The 19,880-nt window shown below is 42.2% G+C and overlaps 1 protein-coding gene across 1 annotated transcript in view; it reads left to right on the top strand.

Moving 5' to 3' along the window:
- The window catches only part of LOC135542163 (RING1 and YY1-binding protein B-like), a 43,892-nt gene extending 26,226 nt beyond the window's left edge, over nucleotides 1-17,666 (top strand). Inside the window, exons 3-5 of the mRNA XM_064968889.1 lie at nucleotides 6,618-7,361; nucleotides 14,619-14,702; nucleotides 15,802-17,666. Of these exons, the coding sequence (XP_064824961.1) occupies nucleotides 6,618-7,361; nucleotides 14,619-14,702; nucleotides 15,802-16,051 (1,078 nt within the window). The 3' untranslated portion in view covers nucleotides 16,052-17,666. The remainder of the gene's footprint in view (nucleotides 1-6,617; nucleotides 7,362-14,618; nucleotides 14,703-15,801) is intronic.
- Nucleotides 17,667-19,880: the final 2,214 nt, after the last annotated feature.

The following is a 19,880-nucleotide window of genomic DNA, read 5'->3' as shown; positions in this document are numbered from 1 at the left end:
CAATCAATCATGCTCACTTTCTACTTCCAGCACTTTGCTGACAGCTTAACCTGCCACGGGAAATTATTTCTGGGCCCGTCAGACGCGGGCTGCGCTGAGAACCCGTTTACGAGTGTTTGGTCTGCATGCGTCCTGCCAAATCCTGTGATTGATTGGCGACAATATTCACTGCCGTTGGAGACAAATAGTTTTGGTGTGCTTGAGTGCTTGTTGCAAAGTGACCTCGGGCGCCAGTCTGAGAGTACAAGTGAGGCTCCTCAAGGGTATTGAGAACTGCCATTGATATGAAGTTGCTCAAACCTTGTCAATTCACTTAAGTATTTTTTTTGAGTGTCTCATCATCCAGGTGCTGCTGAACGTGAGCATGTCAATCCATCCTCTCCTGTGGAGTGTGACTGGCATTGATTCTGCAAGAGTGAGTAGGCTAGCTTTATGCAGCAGCTTCAGAGCCATGCCAGCTGTGTTGGGTGGAGTCACTACAAGGTCATCAGCATTCACCACAGCCTGCCTATTGATTGGAGCGTGGCGCGAGCACTACGACATGATGCCATATTATGAAGCGATTGATTGCCTTCTGATCGACTGGTCCCCCCTGAGGGAGAGACGGTGTGTTCTCTATCTCCTGCAGAACAGGGATAGAGGGACAGGGAGAGGGCGGGAGCAAGTAAAAGGGTTGATATCTAGGATGTGCTGTTTCTAAGGTAAATCACTCCAGCAGCCTTGTGAAAAACACTCTCCTCTCCACAAATAGACCTCATCAGCCATGCATCATAATCAATGTACCCATCGTAATCAGACAACCACATCTGAAATGAACCGTGAGTAAAGCCTGGGGGCCATGTTGTCTAAAATGTCTTGAGCAGCACCAGCTGTATCAGAACAGTCCCACTCAGTATTGTCATCAAGTTTCTGCTCATGTTCTGACCAACTTAACGATAACAGACTCTCAGAGAACGAGTCAGCACCTCATTGGTATTCTAGTCAACAGGTAGGCTACATTTTCTAGGAGCCAGACAGAGCTTGTTTATCAGTTCAGTCTGCGGCTCAGGCAGGTGGATCAGAAAGCATGGAAGTGCCCATCTGCCCTCAAACCCGCAGAGAGTTTCTTTAAACATGACACACTCTGAACAGCTAGACAATAAACAGGACCTCTTGGCAATGCAGTAGATGAGATGTGGAGGCTGTGCCATAGTTGGATTCTGCCTCCTGAGTAGCTTGCAAACCATGCACCCCTCATATGTGTGTGTGGTATACTCCGGTATTTTTCACTGATCTGGCCCAGTCCAGTGATGTGATTATCTGTGCTGGTGAGAGCCAAATCCAGGCTAACCTTGTCTGTGGCACTCTATTCTCTCGCTCTCTCTCGCTCTGCCTGCCCCTGAGACCCCCCCCACTGCTGCCAGCTGTTGTCCATTAGGGAGGCAGGCGGGACACGCAGCACTCACCCCTCACATCTTAGACGTCGAACTGTGTGTGTGTGGTGCGACACTTGGGGGTGATATTGGGACTTAAAATCTGTTATAAAACAGGTTGTATGGATGCTGATTGGTTGCTTGCAGGAAGTTTTTCACCACAATCCCCGGGTAATGCCTGTTAACAGTTCCACTGTCCCACAGCCTAGCCAGGCAAATCATAAACTTAATCTCCCCTGGAAAAATGTGTCTAGACATTATTTCCCTATGCTTCTAGGTTAGCATATGCTTTTCAACAGTTGGGATTCGTCTAAACTAGAGGTCGACCGATTGTGGTTTTTCAACACCGATACCGATTATTGGAGGACCAAAATCGGGCAATTTTTATTTATTTATATGTAATCATGACAATTACAAGAATACTGAATGAACAATGAACACTTGTATATTTTAACTTAATACAGAAATAAAATAAATTGAGTCTCAAATAAATAATGAAGCATGTTCAATTTGGTTTAAATAAGGCAAAAACAGTGTTGGAGAAGAAAGTAAAAGTGCAATATGTGCCATGTAAAAATGCTAAAGTTTAGGTTTCTTGCTCAGAACATGATGACATTTATGAAAGCGGTGGTTCCTTTTAACATGAGTCTTCAATATTCCCAGTTAAGAAGTTTTAGTTCCTAACCGGCTTGCCAAAACTACAGTTTGTTAACAAGAAATTTGTGCAGTTGCCCTGAACAACAGCAAAGGACCTTGTGAAGATGCTGGTGGAAACAGGCACAAAAGTATCTATATACAGTGGGGCAAAAAAGTGTTTAGTCAGCCACCAATTGTGCAAGTTCTCCCACTTGAAAAGATGAGGCCTGTAATTTTCATCATAGGTACACTTCAACTATGACAGACAAAATGAAAAAAAATCCAGAAAATCACATTGTAGGATTTTTAATGAATTTTCAAATTATGGTGGAGAACTTTTGTTATTGACTAAATACAAATCTCAATACTTTGTTATATACCCTTTGGCAATGACAAGAGGTCAAACATTTTCTGTAAGTCTACAAGGTTTTCACACACTGTTGCTGGTATTTTAGCCCATTCCTCCATGCAGATCTCCTCTGGAGCAGTGATGTTTTGGGGCTGTTGCTGGGGAACACGGACTTTCAACTCCCTCCAAAGATTTTCTATGGGTTGAGATCTGGAGACTGGCTATGCCACTCCAGGACCCTGAACTGCTTCTTAAGAAGCCACTCCTTCATTGCCCGGGCGGTGTGTTTGGGATCATTGTCATGCTGAAAGACCCAGCCATGTTTCATCTTCAATGCCCTTGCTGATGGAAGGAGGTTTTCACTCAAAATCTCATGATACATGGCCCCATTTATTCTTTCCTTTACACGGATCAGTCGTCCTGGTCCCTTTACAGAAAAACAGTTCCAAAGCATGATGTTTCCACCCCCATGCTTCACAGTAGGTATGGTGTTCTTTGAAAGCAACTCTGCGTTCTTTGTCCTCAACACGACGAGTTGAGTTTTTACCAAAAAGATATATTTTGGTTTCATCTGACCATATAACATTCTCCCAATCTTCTTCTGGATCATCCAAATGCTCTCTAGCAAACTTCAGACGGGCCTGGACATGTACTGGCTTAAGCAGGGGGACACGTCTGGCACTGCAGGATTTGGGTCCCTGGCGGCATGGTGTTACTGATAGTAGGCTTTTTTACTCTGGTCCCAGCTCTCTGCAGGTCATTCACTCGGTTCCCCCCGCGTGGTTCTGGGATTTTTGCTCACCGTTCTTGTGATCATTTTGACCCCATGGGGTGAGATCTTGCGTGGAGCCCCAGATCGAGGGAGATTCAGTGGTCTTGTATGTCTTCCATTTCCTAATAATTGCTCCCACAGTTGATTTCTTCAAACCAAGCTGCTTACCTATTGCAGATTCAGTCTTCCCAGCCTGGTGCAGGTCTACAATTTTGTTTCTGGTGTCCTTTGACAGCTCTTTGGTCTTGGCCATAGTGGAGTTTGGAGTGTGACTGTTTGAGGTTGTGGACAGGTGTCTTTTATACTGATAACAAGTTCAAACAGGTGCCATTAATACAGGTAACGAGTGGAGGACAGAGGAGCCTCATAAAGAAGTTACAGGTCTGTGAGAGCCAGAAATCTTGCTTTTTTGTAGGTGACCAAATACTTATTTTACACCATAATTTGCAAATAAATTCATTAAAAATCCTACAAAATCCTACAAAAAATCCTCATTTTGTCTGTCATAGTTGAAGTGTACCTATGATGAAAATTACAGGCCTCGTCTTTTTAAGTGGGAGAACTTGCACAATTGGTGGCTGACTAAATACTTTCTTGCCCCATTGTACACAGTAAAACAAGTCCTATATCGACATATCCTGAAAGCCGCTAAGCAAAGAAGCCACTGCTCCAAAACCGCCATAAAATGCCAGACTACGGTTTGCAACTGCACATGGGGACAAAGATTGTACTTCTTGGAAAAATGCCTCTGGTCGGTCTGATGAAATATAAATGGAACTGTTTGGCCATCATGACCATTGTTATGTTTGGGGGGAAAAGGGGGATGCTTGCAAGCCGAAGAACACCATCTTAACCGTGAAGCACGGGGGTTTCAGCATCATGTTGTGGGAGGGCTTTGCTGCAGGAGGGACTGGTACACTTAACAAAATAGATGGCATCACGAGACAGGAAAATGATGTGGATATATTGAAGCAACATCTCAAGACATCAGTCAGGAAGTTAAAGCTTGGTCGCAAATGGGTCTTCCAAATGCACAATGACCCCAAGCATACTTCCCAAAGTTGTGGCAAAATGGCTTACGGACAACAAAGTCATGGTATTGGAGTGGCCATCACAAAGCCCTGACCTCAATCCCATAGAAAATTTGTGGGCAGAACTGAAAAAGCATGTGCGAGCAAGGAGGCCTACAAACCTGACTAGGTTACACCAGCTCTGTCAGAAGGAATGGGCCAAAATTCACCCAACTTATTGTGGGAAGCTTGTAGAAGGCTACCTGAAATGTTTGACCCAAGTTAAACAATTTAAAGGCAATGCTACCAAATACTAATTGAGTGTATGTAAACTTCTGACCCACTGGGAATGTGATGAAATAAATCATTCTGTCTACTATTATTCTGACATTTCACATTCTTAAAATAATGTGGTGATCCTAACTGACCTAAGGGAATTTTTACCAGGAGTAAATGTCAGGAATTGTGAAACTGAGTTTAAATGTATTTGGCTAAGGTGTATGTTAACTTCTGACTTCATCTGTATGTAAGCTTTGTTAGCCTATTCCTTTACTTGGCTCCTTGCATTCACAATGTCCTTTTGATGCTGCACTTGCGTAACAGGTGGTCAGCCTTCCACGCAGTCCCCTCGTGGATTGCAATATAATCGGCGAACAAAAAGTCAGATTACCGATCTGTTATGAGAACTTGAAGTCGGCTCTAATTAATCGGCCATGCCGATTAGACCTCTAGTCTAAACCTTGCTGCCTTTCTCGTTGACCTGTGCAACAACGTTGCATTTTTTTTTGCAATCTCCACCTGCCGTAGAAAGAATGAACGTGAAGAGACTGACATCTTCTGAGCCGGGTGAATTTATTTATCAGGATGATTATAATGGATATATCCAAAGAAATGGCAATAGAAACAAAGGTAAAAGAAATTTGCAGTCATTTCAGCTGCTTGCTGTGATTGTGTTTGATCTAGTTGGCGAGCTAGCAATGGATGAGTAGCTACTATAGCCTGCATGACATCCTTTTTTGCTTAGAACATTTGGAATGGACAACCAGTTCATTTGGCTAATGACTTTTGCCCAGACAATATTGTGGAAGGATGAAAAAAATGAATTTACTAATCAAAATGTGTACTTTTTGCACCTTTTTTCTCCCCAATTTCATGATATCCAATTCGTAGTTAGTTTTGTCCCATTGCTGCAACTCACGTACGGACTCGGGAGAGGCGAAGGTCAAGAGCCATGCGTCCTCCTAAACACGACCCTACCAATCCACACTGCGTCTTGACACACTGCTCGCTTAACCGAGATGCCAGCCGCACCAATGTTTTGGAGGAAAAACTGTCCAACTGGCGACCGTGTCAGGGTGCATGCGTTCGGCCTGCCACAGGAGTCGCTAGATTGCGATGGGACAAGGACATCCCGGCCGGCCAAGCCCTCCCCTAACCTGGACGACGCTGGGAACGTTGTGCACTTGGGTCTCCCAGTCGCGGCCGGCTGCGACACAGCCCGGGATCGAACCCGGATCTGTAGTGACGCCACTAGCATTGCGATACAGCTCCTTAGACTGCTGCACCACTCGGGAGGCCCTTAAATATTTGAATGAAAACATGTAATCTTTAGAAAAATATGTTAGTAACTGTTTTATGAAAGCAATAACCCGGGAATTATTGTAAATATCACCCTCCAAAGGGCTGTTTCCCTGGCCCTCTGCTTCGTGTCGGACTAAGAACAGCCCCTAGTCGGGAGTTATTCACACGATAATCCTCGCATTCTCATTCAGTTGCCTGAAGTGTTTGGTTTTTTTTCCCCCATGAAGTACCTCTTCTAACCTCTCAGGATGAAGAGTGATGAGCTCCCAATGAGCCCTTTATCCTAGATCTTTTTATTCATCCACCAAGGCACTCATTTGTCTCCACCTCTCACTCACAACGCATTTGCTTGCTGAACGAGAATGGTTTGGCTCAAAGAGAATAGGCTAGGTGTGTCTGTGTGTGAGTGACGACAGAGAGCCACAGAGAGTGACTTCTTTCTGCTCTGGTGGGCAAGCCAGCTAGTAAGTGAGTGGCTGCACGTCTCTGTGTATCCCAGTCTGTGACAAATGGGGCCAACGCTGCAGTAATCAGATTAGAGGACGTAAATGACATGCTGCAACTGTCCCACCTTGTGATCCCCACATTCATTTTATTATAGCATTGTGCTAGTGAGAATACTCTTCAAACAGACCAGCCTGACCAAGAGCTGTCACTTGCATCCAGTCAGCCGTGTGTACATTAACACTTTCACTCCACAGAGGCTCAATCCAGCAAACTCTTTATAAGATGATGCAGATGATGTGTGTGTTGCTATGTGGTCAGGCAGGGGCTGCTCATGGTCATCTTGTCCTGAGAAAGCTGAGCCTGGATTCTCTGCTGCCTGCTAATCTCTATTTGTGCCCTGGCCTCTACAGGAAACCCAGGATCAACTCCCAGCTGGTGGCCCAGCAGGTGGCTCAACAGTACGCGATGCCTCCCCCGCCCAAGAAGGAGAGGAAGGAGAGGCCTGAGAGGGAGCATGGCCCGGACGGGGAGCTCTTGGACGGGGAGGGGGAGCACCCCGAGGGAGAGTTTCTGGAGAGAGTGAAGCCAGAAATAGAAGGAGAACCTCCCCTGGATAAAGACGAGAGCAATAAGGAGAAGCCGGAAAACGACCAAGCACAAAAGCCAGAGCAAGAGGAGGAGAAAGAAAAAGGGAAAGAGATCAGCCTAGCCAGGCCCATCGCCAAGAAACCCAGCATCAAAGAGATCAGCCTAGCCGGGCCTATAGCCAAGAAACCCAGCATCAAAGAGAGCAGCCTAGCCGGGCCCATCGCCAAGAAACCCAGCATTAAAGAGAGCAGCCCAGCCGGCCCCATTGCCAAGAAACCCAGCATCAAAGAGAGCAGCCCATCTGGCCCCATTGCCAAGAAACCCAGCATAAAAGAGAGCAGCCCAGCCGGGCCCATCGCCAAGAAACCCAGCATCAAAGAGAGCAGCCCAGCCAGCCCCATCGCCAAGAAACCCAGCATCAAGGAGAGCAGCCCAGCCAGGCCCATCGCCAAGAAACCCAGCATCAAGGAGAGCAGCCCAGCCAGGCCCATTGCCAAGAAACCCAGCATCAAAGAGAGCAGCCCAGCCAGGCCTGTTGCCAAGAAACCCAGCATCAAAAAGATCAGGTCAGTGTGTGTTTATAAAGGAGTAAGATGTCTGTTCATTGTCTGTGTAAGCATCTTTCCTCTCCAGACATGAACTTTACTAATATACTCCTCTGTGGTCAGACCATCAAATAAGCTGAAGGAGACATTACATTACTCTTACTGAATTTCCACGTGGGTGAGGATATTGGAAATTTAAACAAAGCCTATTGGATAATAACTTGTTTTTAACTAGGACAGAGGAATTTATAACATAGGTACAGCAAATCCGCTTATTGTATGGGCCACTTTTAAATATGCCTTTAGAGGCCATGCAATTCAGTACTCCTTTCTAAAAACAAAAGCAATTTAGGTCAAAGACATCCATACTAACAAAGGAAATTGAAGGTCTAACAGAACAGATAGATGGCAATGAAAACTGTACCATAGAGGCTCAGAATAAGTTGGAGGAAAACGAAATGGAGGAACTTATTCAAAAAAGATCAAGTGTAATATATTAATAATAATAATAAAGCAAACTGAATGGAATATGGGGGGAAATGCACCAAATTATTTTTTTATCTTCAACATAGAAATGCTCCCAAAAAGAATTTACTGAAACTTGTTACAAATGATGGAGTCACCAATGATTCAAGAAATTATATTTTGGAAGAGGAAGCAAAGTACTTTAAAGCATGTGTTTTCATTTGTCTCCTTCAGCGCCTTTTAACCGAAGCTAATTGTATGGACATTTTTTCTATTAATAACTTTAAATTAACAGCCATACAGAAAGACTCATGTGAAGGTGAAATTATAGAGAAGGAACTTCTTGACGCAATTAAAGCCTTTAACTGGGATAACTCCAGAGCTGGATGGCATATACCATTTCAGGTATACCAAACCTTTTTTTGATATACTCAGAGGACCGTTTTTAGCCTGTTTTAACCACTCCTATGTAAATGGTAGATTATCAGACACTCAACAAGTCATCTTACACTTCAGAGTGATGTGAAAATTTTAGCAAAATGTATTGTCAGACATTCATTCTAATCAGACAGGTTTTTTTTTTCCATTGGAGATAGTGCCTTGCGAAAGTATTCGGCCCCCTTGAACTTTGCAACCTTTTGTCACATTTCAGGCTTCAAACATAAAGATATAAAACTGTATTTGTTTGTGAAGAATCAACAAGTGGGACACAATCATTAAGTGGAACGACATTTATTGGATATTTCAAACTTTTTTAACAAATCAAAAACTGAAAAATTGGGCGTGCAAAATTATTCAGCCCCTTTACTTTCAGTGCAGCAAACTCTCTCCAGAAGTTCAGTGAGGATCTCTGAATGATCCAATGTTGACCTAAATGACTAATGATGATAAATACAATCCACCTGTGTGTAATCAAGTCTCCGTATAAATGCACCTGCACTGTGATAGTCTCAGAGGTCCGTTTAAAAGCGCAGAGAGCATCATGAAGAACAAGGAACACACCAGGCAGGTCCGAGAGACTGTTGTGAAGAAGTTTAAAGCCGGATTTGGATACAAAAAGATTTCCCAAGCTTTAAACATCCCAAGGAGCACTGTGCAAGCGATAATATTGAAATGGAAGGAGTATCAGACCACTGCAAATCTACCAAGACCTGGCCGTCCCTCTAAACTTTCAGCTCATACAAGGAGAAGACTGATCAGAGATGCAGCCAAGAGGCCCATGATCACTCTGGATGAACTGCAGAGATCTACAGCTGAGGTGGGAGACTGTCCATAGGACAACAATCAGTCGTATATTGCACAAATCTGGCCTTTATGGAAGAGTGGCAAGAAGAAAGCCATTTCTTAAAGATATCCATAAAAAGTGTTGTTTTAAAGTTTGCCACAAGCCACCTGGGAGACACACCAAACATGTGGAAGAAGGTGCTCTGGTCAGATGAAACCAAAATTGAACTTTTTGACAACAATGCAAAACGTTATGTTTGGCGTAAAAGCAACACAGCCCATAACCCTGAACACACCATCCCCACTGTCAAACATGGTGGTGGCAGCATCATGGTTTGGGCCTGCTTTTCTTCAGCAGGGACAGGGAAGATGGTTAAAATTGATGGGAAGATGGATGGAGCCAAATACAGGACCATTCTGGAAGAAAACCTGATGGAGTCTGCAAAAGACCTGAGACTGGGACGGAGATTTGTCTTCCAACAAGACAATGATCCAAAATATAAAGCAAAATCTACAATGGAATGGTTCAAAAATAAACATATCCAGGTGTTAGAATGGCCAAGTCAAAGTCCAGACCTGAATCCAATCGAGAATCTGTGGAAAGAACTGAGAACTGCTGTTCACAAATGCTCTCCATCCAACCTCACTGAGCTCGAGCTTTTTTGCAAGGAGGAATGGGAAAGAAAATTCAGTCTCTCGATGTGCAAAACTGATAGAGACATACCCCAAGCGACTTACAGCTGTAATCGCAGCAAAAGGTGGCGCTACAAAGTATTAACTTAACCTGTTGAAACTCTAGGGGTGCAATTTCATTTTTGGATGAAAAACGTTCCCGTTTTAAACAAGATATTTTGTCACAAAAAGATGCTCAACTATGCATATAATTGGTAGCTTTGGAAAGAAAACACTCTGACGTTTCCAGAACTGCAAAGATATTTTCTGTGCGTGCCCTAGAACGTGAGCTTCAGGCAAAACCAAGATGAGACGGCATCCAGGAAATGAGCAGGATTTGAGGCTCTGTTTTCCATTGTCTCCTTATATGGCTGTGAATGCGAGAGGAGTACGTCTGCCCTTTCTGTCGTTTCCCCAAGGTGTCTGCAGCATTGTGACGTATTTGTAGGCATATCATTGGAATGATTGACCGTAAGAGACCACATTTACCAGGTGTCCGCCCGGTGTCCTGCGCCGAAATTGGTGCGCAAAAGTCAGCTGCAAGTATTTTTCCACAGAATTCAGAGAAGAACGCAGGCTTCCACAAACGACATATCAATGAAGAGATATGTGAAAAAACACCTTGAGGATTGATTCCAAACAACGTTTGCCATGTTTCGGTCGATATTATGGAGTTAATTCGGACTGAATTTTCGGTTCGTTTCGGTAGCCAAATGTGATGTACAAAACGGAGCGATTTCTCCTACACACAGACGCTTTCAGGAAAAACTGCGCATTTGGTATGTAACTGAGAGTCTCCTCATTGAAAACATCCGAAGCTCTTCAAAGGTAAATGATTTTATTTATTTGGTTATCTGGTTTTTGTGAAAATGTTGCGTGCTAAATGCTACTTAAAATGCTAAGCTAGCTTTGCATACTCTTACACAAATTAGTCAATTGCTATGGTTCAAAAGCATATTTTGAAAATCTGAGATGACAGTGTTGTTAAGAAAAGGCTAAGCTTGAGAGCAGGCGCATTATTTTCATTTTATTTGCGATTTTCAGAAATCGTTAACGTTGCGTTATGCTAATGAGCCGGAGGCTTTAGTCACGATCCCGGATCCGGGATGGGGAGTTTCAAGAAGTTAAGGGGGCTGAATAATTTTGCACGCCCAATTTTTCAGTTTTTGATTTGTTAAAAAAGTTTGAAATATCCAATAAATGTCGTTCCACTTCATGATTGTGTCCCACTTGTTGTTGATTCTTCACAAAAAAATACAGTTTTATATCTTTGTTTGAAGCCTGAAATGTGGCAAAAGGTCGCAAAGTTCAAGGGGGCCGAATACTTTCGCAAGGCACTGTAATATAAGGCAAGTACTGGAAACACTATGAAAAATCTGGGAAACCAGGCCTGCTATTCATCGCTGACTTTGAAAAGGCTTTTGATAAAGTATGACTGGAATTTAGAGAAATGCCTGGAACATTTCAATTTTGGAGAATCTCTTATAAAATGGGTTAAAATCGTGTATAGTAACCCAAGGTGTAAAATAGTAAATAATGACTACTTAGAAAGTTTTAAACTGTCGATAGGAGTAAAACAAGGTTGTCCACTATCAGCATATCTATTTATTATGGCCATCAAAATGTTGGCTATTAAAATCAGATCCAACAATAATATCAAGTGAATAGAAATACAGGGCTGAAAAACAAAGGTGTCATTGTACGCTGATGATTCATTTTTTTTTTTTTTTAAGATCCACAACTTGGATCACTCCACAGCCTCATAGGATCTATATCATTTTTCTAACCTCTCTGGATTACAACCAATTGATAAGTGTACTAAATAACATATTGGATCACAAAAAATACAACTTTTACATTACCATGTAGTTTACCAAAAAAATTGTCTAATGGTGTTGTGGACATACTCGGTATACATATCCCAAAATAAATCCTCTCACTCCAATAGATTTTTATAAAAGGTTAGTAAAATACATAAGATCTTGCTACCATAGAAAGGTAAATACCCTTCTATTTGTGGAAAAACCTCCCTGATTAACTCTTTAGTCATATCCCAGTTTACCTATTTGCTTATGGTCTTTACCTACACCTGGAGAACAGTTGTCTTTTTCTTATTGTATGAGAAAAAAAGATTCAATTTAATAATCTAAAAAGAAGCTATAATCTAAGTAAATTGTCATACATGCAGCTAACTAAAACATATGGAAATGTCTGCTCTACTCAAAATTACAACCAACCAATTGCAGCGTTACCGCAAAAATAGAAGAGGGAAGTGGAAGGGGGCAAAAGTATGGAACTTGTCTGTCGGCCCTGCGTTAAATACCATAATTGGTTAAAGAAAACTGTTATATATAATTTGCAAATAAATTCATTAAAAATCCTACAATGTGATTTTCTTTATTTTTGTTTTTCTCATTTAGTCTGTCATAGTTGAAGTGTACCTATGATGAAAATTACAGGCCTCTCTCATATTTTTAAGTGGGAGAACTTGCACAATTGGTGGCTGACCAAATACTTTTTTGCCCCACTGTATATACAGTTGAAGTCGGAAGTTTACATACACTTAGGTTGGGAGTCATTAACTTGTTTTTCAACCACTCCACCTAAAGTTCTTGTCCTGACCGACTTGCCAAAACTATAGTTAACATCTACTTTGTGCATGACGCGTGTTGTGGGGGTGCTTTGCTGCAGGAGGGACTGGTGCACTTTACAAAATAGATGGCAACATGAGGAAGGCAAATTGTGTAAATATTGAAGCAACATCAGTCAGGATGTTAAAGGTTGGTCGCAAATGGGTCTTCCAAATGTACATTGACCCCAAGCATACTTTGAAAGTTGTGGCAAATGGCCTAAGGACAACAAAGTCAAGGTATTGGAGTGGCCATCACAAAGCCCTGGCTTCAATCCCATAGAAAATGTGTGGGCAAAACTGTTAAAGCGTGTGTGAGCAAGGAGGCCTACAAACCTGACTTGGTTACACCAGCTCTGTCAGGAGGAATCGGCCAAAATTCACCCAACTTCTTGTGGAAAGCTTCCTGAAACGTTTGACCCAAGTTAAAGGCAATGCTACCAAATACCAATTGAGTGTATGTAAACTTCTGACTTACTGGGAATGTGATGAAATAAATAAAAGCTGAAATATTCATTCTCTCTACTACATTTCACATTATTGTTGTGAAACTGAGTTTAAATGTATTTGGCTAAGTTGTATGTAAACTTCCGACTTCAACTGTATATGTGTATTTGCAAAAAAAGATAAGGAGGATTGGAAGTGATGCAGACAATTACATTGATGGAAATGACAATCTGCAATATTAAATCTACCCCCTAAAGAAAAAACCCATATATATTTATATACACTGCTCAAAAAAATAAAGGGAACACTAAAATAACACATTCTAGATCTGAATGAATGAAATATTCTTATTAAATACTTTTTTCTTTACATAGTTGAATGTGCTGATAACAAAATCACTGGAAATCAAATTTATCAACCCATGGAGGTCTGGATTTGGAGTCACACTCAAAATTAGTGGAAAACCACACTACAGGCTGATCCAACTTAGATGTAATGTCCTTAAAACAAGTCAAAATGAGGCTCAGTAGTGTGTGTGTGGCCTCCACGTGCCTGTATGACCTCCCTACAACTCCTGGGCATGCTCATGATGAGGTGGCGGATGGTCTCCTGAGGGATGTCCTCCCAGACCTGGACTAAAGCATCCGCCAACTCCTGGACAGTCTGTGGTGCAACGTGGCGTTGGTGGATGGAGCGAGACATGATGTCCCAGATGTGCTCAATTGGATTCAGGTCTGGGGAACGGGCGGGCCAGTCCATAGCATCAATGCCTTCCTCTTGCAGGAACTGCTGACACACTCCAGCCACATGAGTTCTAGCATTGTCTTGCATTAGGGCCAACCGCACCAGCATATGGTCTCACAAAGGGTCTGAGGATCTCATCTCGGTACCTAATGGCAGTCAGGCTACCTCTGGCGAGCACATGGAGGGCTGTGCGGCCCCCCAAAGAAATGCCACCCCACACCATGACTGACCCACCGCCAAACCGGTCATGCTGGAGGATGTTGCAGGCAGCAGAATGTTTTCCACGGCGTCTCCAGACTGTCACATCTGTCACGTGCTCAGTGTGAACCTGCTTTCATCTGTGAAGAGCACAGGGCGCCAGTGGCGAATTTGCCCATCTTGGTGTTCTCTGGCAAATGCCAAACGTCCTGCACTGTGTTGTGCTGTAAGCACAACCCCCATCTGTGGACGTCGGGCCCTCATACCACCCTCATGGAGTCTGTTTCTGACCGTTTGAGCAAACACATGCACATTTGTGGCCTGCTGGAGGTCATTTTGCAGGACTCTGGCAGTGCTCCTCCTGCTCCTCCTTGCACAAAGGCGGAGGTAGCGGTCCTGCTGCTGGGTTGTTGCCCTCCTACGGCCTCCACGTCTCCTGATGTATTGGCCTGTCTCCTGGTAGCGCCTCCATGCTTTGGACACTACGCTGACAGACACAGCAAACCTTGCCACAGCTCGCATTGATGTGCCATCTTGGATGAGCTGCACTACCTGAGCCATTTGTGTGGGTTGTAGACTCCGTCTCATGCTACCACTAGAGTGAAAGCATCGCCAGTCAGGAAGCATAGGAACTGAGAAGTGGTCTGTGGTTACCACCTGCAGAACCACTCCTTTATTGGGGGTGTCTTGCTAATTGCCTATAATTTCCACCTGTTGTCTATGCCATTTGCACAACAGCACATGAAATGTATTGTCAATCAGTGTTGCTTCCTAAGTGGACAGTTTGATTTCACAGAAGTGTGATTGATTTGGACTTACATTGTGTTGTTTAAGTGTTCCCTTTTATTGTTTTGAGCAGTGTATATAAATACTCCCCTGTGTTTTCTGTTTCTGTGCAGACCTAAGACAGACGTTCATCAGAGCTTACCCAGCATACAGTCTGGGGAGTCAACAACCAAGATCAACAACTCTCACATCTCCAGGTGGGTGATTCTCCTCTTATAGATGTCTTCCACTACTAGTACTGACCTTATCTTCCATTTGGACATTGTGAGAACATGTCATGGCACTTTTTTAATTGGAAGTCGTACAAGATATTCTAAAAGGGGCCATCAGCAGTTGCTACATGTTCCCATGGATGCTTGAAGAATATAACCTATAAATGTCTCATACGCTTGTTTTACTCCAACATTTTGTAAACAAAGTAAATGTGAACAAAAACTATAGTCTCAATACATGGTTAAAACTCTTTTTTTTTTTTTTATATATATATCATGGATCCATAGCGCTGTATATGAGTTTGTGCTGTGTGGCTCAGTCGGTAGAGCATGGCGCTTGCAACGCCAAGCGTCGTGGGTTCGATTCCCGCTGGGTCCACCCATATGTAAAAGTAGTGGCCCCAGCCGACTTGTAAGTCGCTTTGGACAAAAGCGTCTGCTAAATGGGATATATTTATTTCTCCAGCCCCATCTCTCAGCTTTTTCCCGAAACGGAGGTGGGGAGAACACTGTTATTGTTTCAACTGCTGATTGCCGCTTTTAAAAGGGACACTTCGGAATTTTGCCTATTACCTACTTTATCTACTTCCCCAGAGTCAGATGAACTCATGGATACCATTGTTATGTCTATGCATCCAGTATGAAGGAAGTTAGAGGTAGTTGGCCAATGCTAACTCGCGTTAGTGCAATGACTGGAAGTCTAGGGGAGCATGCTAGCTGTTACCATATACTTCCAGGCATTGCACTAATGCTAGTAAGCAATTGTGCTAACACTAGTTAGCTACTTTCTTCGCACTGCACACTGAGACACAAAAATGGTATCCACTAATTCATCTGACTCTGGGTATGTAGAAAAGGACTTCATTGTCAAAATCCCAAAATCAAACTCAAGTGATTCATAAATGCTATTTCATGTTCTACTCTCTCTTTCTCCCTCTTACTCCTGTTGGCCTTGTAGTATACATTGAAATGAGCAGTTGGGTCTAACCACCCACACTGTACTACACACCTTAATGTGGCTGTATCTTAGTAAGGCAGTTTTATCAATGTAATCCTAACCCTGTGTTTCCCTCCTGCTGACCAGGCCCAAACTGAAGAACATTGACCGGAGCACCGCTCAGCAGCTAGCCATAACGGTGGGGAACGTGACAGTCATCATAACGGACTTTAAGGAGAAGACCCGCTCCTCGTCCACATCCTCGTCCACTGTGACGTCCAGCTCGGGCTCTGAGCAGCGGCACCAGAGCTCCGGCTCCGAGAGCATGGACAAGAGCTCGTCTCGCGCCTCCACCCCCAAAGGAGAGCTCTCTGTGGGGCACGACGAGTCCTTCTGAGCCCTCCAGTCCAGGTGCTCCATGATGACTCTGTGGATGGGATCCCTTAGGGGGAGATATTTCACCTTCCTTCCTCCTGCCTCCGCCTTCCTTCCATCACCGTCCCAGGATGCTGAGAGAGCTAGCTGATTGGAGCAGTCTGCCTTCTGATTGGAGCAGCCCATGGCATGCGCCTAATGGAGAAACGTCCAATCATGGGTACACGTTGAGCATGGCCCAGGCGGGAGAGTGGGGCTGATGGGAATAGCGCCCCCACTGGTGGCATCCTAACACTTGTATGTATTGTTTGATATTTGTACGTGGATGTGCGGCCGACATTTTGTTTTTGTGTAAAGAAATGATCTGCTGTACACAATAACCACCACCATTTTAGCAACTCTGAAACATGCCCCTTATTTATTACTTGTTGCACCCTTATACTTTGAGAGACTTTTCTTTTGTTGAGGCTTTGCTTTGTAGTTGTACCCCATCTCTCACTTTGACACTTGTTTTGATGGTTGAACTGGTAGGATGGGACAAGACACTTGAGACCACAACACACTGGTGCTACATCGATACACTGTGAAACAGTTTCCAATGTGGGACTGTCATTCACACGATCCAACAAAAGTGCTAATAACCCAGAAATTCTCTCTGCCTATTTCGCACACTCTCTCTCACTCTCTTACACTCGTGTCTGATTTTAGTTTGAACCTCCATGTGGTCTTTCAGGTTGATGTGTAGAGGTGAATGTGCAGCATATAAAGGTCACCTGCTTTGTTTTGATTTGAAGGGCCTACAATGTCAACTCAACTCAACACACACCCAAACCTTTGTCTATCATTTAGTCTGATAGATGCTATATATCTTATACAGTCTGTGTCTCCTGTCCTTAACTCTATAGTGTAGGCTATTGTGAAAAACACTAAAGTTGTTGATGTTTTTGCATTCCGTCGCTTTAATATTGGGTAGCCAGTTGAGGAAAGGTGTGGTACCTTTTTTTATTTCTGTAATGACTGAAGGAAAGGTCAAGTTCAGATCCACCTGTCAAGACCACAGTTTGAACTGTAATATAGTGATGCCATATACCGTTTCTGATATCCAACTGATGCTAAGGGACTTCAGGTTTTTCGAAGTCCTAGCGAACGTTTACTAATGTTTTTTTTTTTGAATGCTCTGGTTTACAAAGTTGTGATTTTTCCAGTTTATTTAGTGCAAAGGCCTGGACAGTTCATGACAATTTGAGAATTGATTTGAGTGACTTTTTCTGCTAAGATATATTTAAGACTCCAATATGTAGGTTAATTGAAGGCAGAAACATTGCAAGTAGATGATATAGCTAATAGAATAATATTGCATTTTTGTTTTGCATTTTCAAAGCAGTAAACACTTACCTAAATAACCAATTAAATGGTTCTAATTCTCATTCTCCTTCGATGAAAATAGACCATTTCCTCTTTAACTGTATTAAATTGTATAAAGAATAAATGTGTATATCTTAGTTTTATTTATTGAAGGACCAAAGGAATTTCATAATGACATGATACATAGACAAATGAATAACAATTTGAGATGCAATTATAAAATGTGTGAAATGAAATACATTTTAAATAAAGACTAATATAATCCATTTAAATGGTGTAATTCTTGTCCATTTTATAAGGAACTTACTTAGATAAACCTGAGAATAAGCAGAACAGAAAATAACCACACTTTAACATTAGTTCAATTACAAGTCAGTTTCTCTACTTGGAGAACAATGAAAGGCAATGAAAAGCATTCAATGGGCAGTAAACTGCAGGGAACTCTGCAGTGTTCAGAAGCTCTTGGAGCCTTGTAAAGCCCTGTGCTTTGAGCCTCTGCGCCACTGTTCAGCGGACAGTATCTCTCCAGTATCTCCACTGCAGAGAACCAGTTGGCCTGAGAAGGCCAGTTCAGTCTATCCCTATAGACTTCTCTAAAGCAGGTCAGGCAAGGTAGGCATACCCTTCTAACTTACCGTGACCATGAGTCTACCGGCAAGTGTTGTAGTAAAGGCTTTATGATCTATTTAGTGTAGATACGATAATCATATTTGTGTGTTGTGAATAAGCAATGTTCGTTGTCCAATAAGGCCATACAAAGTTGATTTACTGTTTTAACGGATGCCTGCTTCACATTTCTCGACTATATATATATATATATATAAAAAAAAATTTTTTTTTTGAACGAGTCATTTGATTCGTATGTATCAATTCTTTAAAATGATTTGTTGATGAAATAAAATATCCACTTCACTATTGTTGGGATCTGGTTCAATTGCTGTGAATCAAAATAAGAATTTGAGAATTGTGAGCAGTATTTGTGGGGCTAAAACGTGTTTTGTCGACCAAGTAGAGTTGGGCATTCAATTTATGGAACATTACGACTCAATAGATGCTAGTCAACCTGCAAAGTAAACATTTCTAACATTTCTAAATATGGCAACTAGAAAAGGCACATTTCCCGAAGAAAATGTGTGCTTGCTTCAGCTATCTAAAAATCCAATTTGTATGTTAGTGGGAGATGTGAAGAATGTAGAATTCAAGCTAAATATAAGCTGAAGCTGATCGTAATAGGGAGAGTAGGTCTGATTTCTTTAGGAGACTGCTATTTATTTCAGATGGCACATCACTTATTAGTAATGGCTCAACTATGCCTCTGAAAAAATGTACTGTGCCTAAAACCTGAATGAACTGTGCCAGGACAGGTTTTCAAGGGTGCTGTCCAGCTTCTGACATGGGGTGGGTGGGTGGGGGCCTGTGACTCATTCCAAAACCGTTTTACCAAAAGGCTGAAATCTGTTGGTAATGTTGCTAGGTGTTGTACTAAGGTTGCTTTTTTTTTTCTTTTTTCACTCACTCGCCTGTTTACAAAAAAAAATGAAATCCGTTGAAAGGTAATCAACTTTGTATGGCCTAAGCATCAGTTGTAACTTCTTCTGACTCTTCCCTGAGTTTCGTTTTGCTGTTCAGCTGTATGATTATGATATGTAATAATTATCTATTTAAACTCTATGTTTTGTGCAAAGATATGGAGTCTCTAGGCTACATTGAATGAGGAAGAAGATCAGATTTACTCAAAGAAAATGCAATGTGAACAGAGTTAATGAGGTGTCTGGCTGAGATATGAAGAAAAATATGCTATCGGTCACATTTTTACTGAGAATGTTAACTCTTTGCTTTGTAATGCAATCCAGAAGAAATTGGCTTCAAAAGCCATATTTTCACATGCCTTACCCGCAACCATATTCACATGACTGACTTCTGTGACATTATTATAGAATTGATTCATTGTATGTTAAATTATTGAAAATGGCAATTTGCTGGGAATATAAAACTTTGCTTGTATGTATAATCTGAAATGGTGCAAGAGCAAACTTTATTAGAATGGCATTGTTTTATTTGATATATTTTTCCTTTGTTTCTTTTACGCGCAAGCAGTTCTGTTCTTGTGCGACCAGTAACCTTAATTTACTGTGTAAAGATGGTTACATTTTTTTTTTAGCTTTGTTTGTCAGACACCTAAATATAGACAGCTTGTTTGACTGAGTAACATTAATCTCTTGAATTTCCAATTTAAATGTATTATACAAGGGCAATTCCACCGTAAAAGAGTGATGCTGAGACTCACTTTTTTCACTTTAAAATGTATGTCAAACAAAAACCAGTAATTGCAAAGTTAAACAAACCATATAACTCTATCCATAAGGACTACATTTAACAATTTCCACTGGAATTTTACAAAACACATTTACATGAAGAACAGTGCCGATCCAAAGTTTGCTAACCGTCATTGTTCTCCCAGACTTTCCCACTGGGCAAAAACTGGT

The sequence above is a fragment of the Oncorhynchus masou genome, chromosome 6 (assembly GCF_036934945.1).
Source record: "Oncorhynchus masou masou isolate Uvic2021 chromosome 6, UVic_Omas_1.1, whole genome shotgun sequence".
Lineage (NCBI taxonomy): Eukaryota > Metazoa > Chordata > Actinopteri > Salmoniformes > Salmonidae > Oncorhynchus > Oncorhynchus masou.
Note: the sequence above shows the minus strand (reverse complement) of the source record. Positions and strands in the feature narration are given on the sequence as shown.